At 36.1% G+C, this 7,124-nt stretch overlaps 1 protein-coding gene across 1 annotated transcript; it reads left to right on the top strand.

Annotated features, from left to right (window-relative positions):
* The first annotated feature begins 6,568 nt into the window (after window positions 1–6,568).
* On the top strand, window positions 6,569–6,874 carry LOC138898527 (uncharacterized mitochondrial protein AtMg00810-like). The gene has a single exon (XM_070184602.1). The coding sequence runs from the start codon at window positions 6,569–6,571 to the stop codon at window positions 6,872–6,874; it is 306 nt and encodes a 101-aa protein (XP_070040703.1).
* The last annotated feature ends 250 nt before the right edge of the window (window positions 6,875–7,124 follow it).

The raw sequence follows: 7,124 nt of genomic DNA, 5'->3' as shown, positions 1-7,124 counted from the left end.
AGCCTTCTTCTTCTTAGATTATAGATCCTCGGAGGTTGAGACCTTTTTCCTCTTTTTGTCTTTTACCGGTTTCGGTGCCGGGATCGAAGTCTCCTCCTCACCAGATAAGGGCCTCATGACAGCATCTTTGCCAAGGCTTGTATGAAAAGAAATTAATAGAAGCTTTAACAAAATCACCAAAGACGTGGAAAAGGATCTTACCATGATTTTTTGCCTCTCATCGGCCCTTTGATAAATCGTGCCATGAGCGCTCGGCATACGTAGAGGTAAGGCCAGGTCCCGAACCCAGCTCTTGAGGTTAGGGATTGCACCGGGCATCCAAGTGACCGCTACATCACGGAAAATGATATCAATGAGAAGAATCAAAAGAGCAAAACAATAAATAGGAGCTAACAATGAGATTGTACTTACGCTTCATATTCCATTTCTCGGGAAATGACATCTTCTTGGCCGGGATTAGGTCGGAAGTCCCCAATCGAACGAACCGACCCATCTAGCCTCGGTCCTTATCCTCGTCTATGCTCGAGAACAACCCTTTGGTAGCCCGGCGTTGGGGTTTTATTAACCCTCATCGATAAAAGCGGGGACTATATAACCTGATGATGTGGTTGAGGGTGAAAGGCATCCCCTCGACTTTGCTCACGAAGAATCGGAGCAGAATAACAATTCGCCAAAAGGAAGGATGGATTTGGTCTAGGGTTATTTGGTATTGACGACAAATATCAATGACGACAGGGTCGAGGGGGCACAGCGTGAAAGGGTAAGTGTAAACACTTAGAAACCCTTCCACATGGGTGATGATATCCTCTTTGGGGGTCAGGATCACCACCTCGTTGCCCTCCCAGTTGCAGTCTTTTTTTACCTGCTTAAGGCATCCTTCGGTTATCGAGCATATATACCTCGACACTGGCTCGCATCAACCAGGAATGGACGAGGCTTTATCAGTTTTAAAGTCGGAAGTGAGAACGCACCCCCCGGGAACACACTCCTCAGGGCGCAGCTCCACCGGTGTTTTGTCGTCGGCCGGCCGCGATGAAGAAGCGTTTTCCTTTTGAGGAACAGTTTTTGACATTTTCGCCATTTGAATTTGAAGTTAAAAATAGATGGGGATGATAAGATTTGATTTTCTAAGAAGAGGTTAGCAATGAGAATCGTAGATTTACAGATGAAGAACTTAGAAGATGTAAAAAGCTTTGTAGAGTTGGAAATTTGAAAGTAAAAGTTTGAAATGGTGAAGAGAGGAGCTATTTATATATTTCACAACGACGGTTCAAAACTGGCGGTGGCCGACCATCGACTGACGCACTTTTAATGTCTTGGTAATTGTACAGACGGGACGTTTCGGTCACTTCCGTCGCTTACATCACGAGGATGACGTCATGACAGGTCGAGGTAGAAAAATTGAAGGCTCAATTCGTTTCTTGTCATTACACTCCAAAAAATGAAGGGACTATCTGTATACGGTTAAAACCGGTCCCACTCGATTTTACTATTTGACCGAGACCGGGAGAGTGCATTGAAAGACGGCCTCGTAACGAAAGAGACTAAATCACGAGGACTAGGTACCAAGTTCAGAACCGAGGTACCTGTCGAGATCGAGGCTAGTAGCGATCAAAGCCAAATGAAACAGACATCGAGCAAGATCGAAGATATCATAATAACGGAAAGGCGAGATATACGTGACTGGTCGAAGATCATGACATAAATCTCGGAACAGATCAAATCAGAAACGGTTAATTAGCTAATCATGAGATTTTCTTCTGTAATTAAAACTATACCATAAGTAGGATTCCTCTACTATATAAAAGGGGTCCTAATCATTTGTAGAGCACGGTTCACAGAGATAAAAGCAATATAATTTTCTTTCTCGTTTATACGATTGTTCATCAACTTACTATATTTTTATTGTTCTTGCATCAACCAGTTTGAGGGTATCCAGACTCGAGGGCTGAGTTCCATTCTAATACTGGTTTGCTTTACTTTACTGTTCATTTCTGCTATTTATCTTCATATTTATCAATTGATATTAAGTGAAATCATGTGTTCTTAGAGTCATACTATAAGTTTAATTGTTATCTAATTTTAAGGGTAAACAACTATGTCTTAGCTTGAAGTACACTATAACACACTTATATAGTCATATCATTGATGTATGTATGTCTCAGTCCCGACTCCCGAGTCTATCGTCATTAGAGTTCGTCTGATCTCTATCTATCAATAAGTGCATTCGGCCTATATTGCAGCATCTTATAACATTTTGATTTTAGGAAAACGATCAAACAAGTTTTAAGATGTCAGGACGCTCCACTTACCTCCACTCCGAGCAGAGCATTAGGCTCCTCGCGCGGCTCACTACCATTCTCTAAATATGTCAAAAGCCTTCCATCTCCATAAATTATTGTTTAACATGGTCAAATATATCCATTTAACTCATCTCCTAAAATTTGGGTCAAAGCTAGAGTCAAAGTCAAATTTAACCTAAGTCAATATGGTCAAAGCGATGGACTCGTGATTTTTCGTAAAACTCCAAATATATGATTAATTTTCTCATTAAGTTCTTATATTTCGTTAAAACAATCAAACTTCCAAGATATAGTTTTAGAGCTCAACCTATGAATTTCTAATTCAAATTCTTCAAATTAAATCCAACTCACGACATAGTATTGGAGTGTAATTTAAGCTGAAAACTTCATCTTAAATCTGAAATACTTTTCATATTTGAAATAGTAGTAAAAATAATAAAGAGTACACATGGTTAACTCAAATAAGAGCTGATTGTGATTTTCAACTTCTAAGGTTGTTGTCACCTTAACCTTTGCTTATTTGAATATTGTTATAAGAAATATCAAATTATGGTGGATGTCTATTCTTCCTCCATGATCTTCATCTCAAATGCTTACTGACATATTCAATGACATTTTTTCTATGTTTAATGACATATTTTCTTCACTTTTCATGCATATATAAAGGCCTTGTAATAGATAGGAAAATATACACAATTGAAGAAGAAATAAAATCTCTTCCTTATCTCTATCTCCATTTCTTGTTCATGTTTTATTAAATTGCTTTTATTTCATAACACGTTATCAGCACGAAATTCTAGCCAACCGAGTTGTTATGATGCGGCCAGTGCCGGTAGCGTCATTTAATGTTAATAATATGGTAATAACGATGCTGGTATAAGGTGTACAATGACAGCATATATTCGGCCATCACGGTTAGCCTTTTCTAATTAGTTTTCAAGTTTCTTTACACTTTGCTATTTATGTTTTCATACATGAACAAACTTGCTTTACGGAAAAGTTTTTCTTGAAAGTTCATCAAATCATGTAAGGATTTTTGGTGTAAAGAACGATAAATATTTTTTCTATAACAAGTATTATGTTCCTATGTGTTAATATTAAGAAACACGAAGTGGAGACTTTTGAGAAAACACATATTTTTCCTTTCTATTTTATCACATATCTCTTTCATCTTAAAGTGGGATAATTATCACAAAGGACACGTAGATTTTAATTGATTATGTATTTTTTTATATTTGCTTGATACTTTTTATTTGATTTTGTTCAGTTAATGAAAGTTCGCATATGCAAATTAAATTCAATCATCACCAATAGTGGAAACCCGTCCCATAAGTCTAAAATAAGACATGATATTACCGTGGAGGTATGAATGAATGTGGACGTGGTAATGGACGAAATTATAATCTTCATCATTATGGTAATGAGAACAATAATGGCTCTCAAAATAATCCTTCACTTTGTGAAAGTGATGTTTGCCATTGATATGGTATGAGATTTTATAAAGCACGCATGGATTATTATGTTCCATTCCTGAAGTGAATGTGAAAACAATGTGATAATTATTATGAATACATATTCATTCTTGCAAGAATATGAACGTGCTAATGGTAGTAAATATATCACACTCATCTCGAGTAGGGGGTTTGAGATGAAATAAGAAAATAATGTCATTATTATGGCATGAATGGTCATTGATCACGTACCTATTGTACGCTAAAATATTTTGGCAATGTGATTATTAAAGGACAACAATAATGCAAGAAATAGATCTTGCATCTAATTTTGACCATGACCATAATGGTATAACTTTCTCTTTAAAAGAGATATTCACCATATAGATGTTGATGAATATATGGCAGTACAAAATTAATTGAAAGCTCTGGAAGAGATACTATAACTCTGCCTAAGGGAACAATACTTATCATAGAGAATGCAATGTTCTCCTCTAAGTCCAAGAGGAACTTGTTGAGTTCTAAAGATATCCGTCGAAATGGATTTCATATTGAAACAATAGATGAGAATAATCTCAAATATCTCATTGTTACCAAGAATGTCTCTGGCCAGAAAAGGGTTATTGAGAAGTTCCCATCTTTATCTTGTGGCCTGTATTGAACAAGAGTTACTGCAATTGAGGCACATTCTATCGTAAACCAAATGGTTACTAATTCCAATAATTTTATACTTTGGTATGATCGATTGGAACATCCCAGATCAATTATGATGAGACGAATTATAGAGAACTCAAATGGGCATTCATTAAAGAATTTAAAGATTCTTTTAAATAATGAATTTTCTTGCACTTCTTGTTATCAAGGCAAGTTGATTATTAGACCATCACCAACAAAGGTTGGGATTGAGTCCCCTGCATTTTTGGAATGTATATAAGGAAATATTTGTGGACATATTCACCCACCTAATGGGTCGTTTAGATATTTTATGGTCTTAATAGATGTATCTTCTAGATGGTCTCATGTATGCCTATTGTCATCTCGCAACCTGACATTTATAAAATTAATGGCACAAATAATCTGATTATGGGCACAATTTTCCGAGAATCTAATAAGTCTATTAAACTTGATAATGCTACTGAGTTTTCATCCCAAGTATTTAATGATTGTTGCTTATCAATTGGGATAAAAGTGAAACATTATGTAGCTCATGTTCACACTCAGAATGGCCTTGCAGAATCTTTGATTAAACATCTGCAATTGATAGCAAGACTATTATTCATGAAAACCAAGTTACCCACTTCAGTTTGGGGTCATGCCATTTTGCATGCAGCAATGCTAATTCGTCTCAGACCAACAAATTATCATAAATATTTCCCGTTGTAATTAGTTTTGGGTCATGAACCTAATATATCTCATCTAAGAATTTTTGGATGCGCTGTATATGTGCTGTAGCACCGCCATATTGCACCAAGATAGGTCCCCAAAGAAGGTTAGGAAAATATGTTGGGTTTGAATTGCCCTTCATTATTCGCTACCTCATACATTAATGGGAGATTTGTTCACTGCTCAATTTGCAGATTGTCGATTCGATGAGGCATTTTTCCCAAAATTAGGGGGAGAAATTGGTGAAATCAAACGGAAAATTTTGTGAAAAAATCCATCATTATCTTATCTTGATCCACATGCCTCTATTTGTGAAAAAGATGTGCAAAAAATTATCCATTTGCAGAAAATAGCAAATCAAATGCAAGATGTATTTATGGATCTGAAAAGGATAACGAAATCACATATCCCTGCAGAGAATGTTCCAATCCGTATTGATGTCCTTGTTGGACAACCTTCTAGTGTCATAGCTAATGAGTCAAAAGCACACCTAAAACGTGGCAGAGCAATGGGTTCTAAGGATCGAAATCCTAGAAAAAGGAAAATAAATGATCAAGATGACACTACGAAAGAGTCTCATAAAGAAACCCATGATTTAACCAATCCTGAGATTCATGAGGATATCGATGAGCCTGAGACTCAAGAAAATAAGGAACTATTAATAAATCCAATCGATATTGAGACAAATTTGAATCGATTGAATATAGTGGTGGATTATGTCTTTGCATACAATATTTCATCTAGCATTATGCAAGATAATGAGGATCTTGAACCTCAATCCATTGGAGAATGTCGACAAAGACGTGATTGGCCAAAATAGCAAGAAGTAATCCAATCTGAGTTGGATTCACTTGCGAAACGTGAAATTTTTGGGAATGTAGTCCAAACACCTAATGGTGTTAAGCCTGTTGGCTATAAATGGGTCTTTGTACGTAAAAAGAATGAGAAAAATGAGGTACAAATATATAAGGTACGTCTTGTTGCACAAGGATTTTTACAAAGGCCCGGTGTCGATTATGAAGAGGCGTATTCTCCTGTTATGGATACTATAACGTTTCGTTATCTTATTAGTTTTGTTGTCCATGAAAAGCTTGACATCCATTTAATGGATATGGTTACAACCTACCTTTATGACTCACTTGATAATGAGATATACATGAAAATTTCTGAGGGATTTAAAATTCCTAACGCACATAATTCAAAGTCCAGGGAAATATTTTCAATCAAATTGCAAAGAACTTTGTATGGTCTAAAGTAATCAGGAAGAATGTGGTATAAGGTTATATAAATAATGCCATTTGTTCATGTATTTTTATAAAGAAAACAACATCGGAGTTTGTTGTACTTGCCGTATATGTTGATTACATAAACCTTATTGGAACTCCTACAGAACTCTAAAAGGCAATTGATTATTTAAAGAAGGAATTCTAGATGAAAGATCTCGGAAAGACAAAATTATGTCTCGGTTTGCAAATTGAACATTTGGCAAATGGGATTTATGTTCATCAATCTGCCTACATAGAAAAGGTATTGAAACGGTTTTACATGGATGAAGCACATTCATTAAGTACTCCAATGGCTGTTCGATCACTTGATGTGAATAAGGACCTGTTGCGACCTCAAGAAAAGAATGAAGAGCTTCTTAGTCCTGAAGTACCATATCTTAGTACAATTGGTGCACTAATGTATCTTGCTAATACTACAAGGCCTGGCATAACCTTTTCAGTTAATGTCTAGCAAGATATAACTCCGCTCCTACATGGAGACATTGGAATAGAATCAAACAAATATTGCGGTATCTAAAAGGGACTACCGATATGAGCTTATTTTTTGGCAATGATTGCAATCCCAATCTTGTTGTTTATGTCGATGTTGGATATTTATTCACCAAATATCAATGCGCAACAGATTCATTCAAGTGATAATATGGCTGATTTGTTCACCAAATATCTACCGACGTCAAACTTCAATAAACTAGTGTACAAAA

This window comes from Nicotiana tomentosiformis, chromosome 9, assembly GCF_000390325.3.
Source record: "Nicotiana tomentosiformis chromosome 9, ASM39032v3, whole genome shotgun sequence".
In the NCBI taxonomy this organism is placed as follows: domain Eukaryota; kingdom Viridiplantae; phylum Streptophyta; class Magnoliopsida; order Solanales; family Solanaceae; genus Nicotiana; species Nicotiana tomentosiformis.
This window is presented reverse-complemented; position numbering and strand designations above follow the sequence as displayed.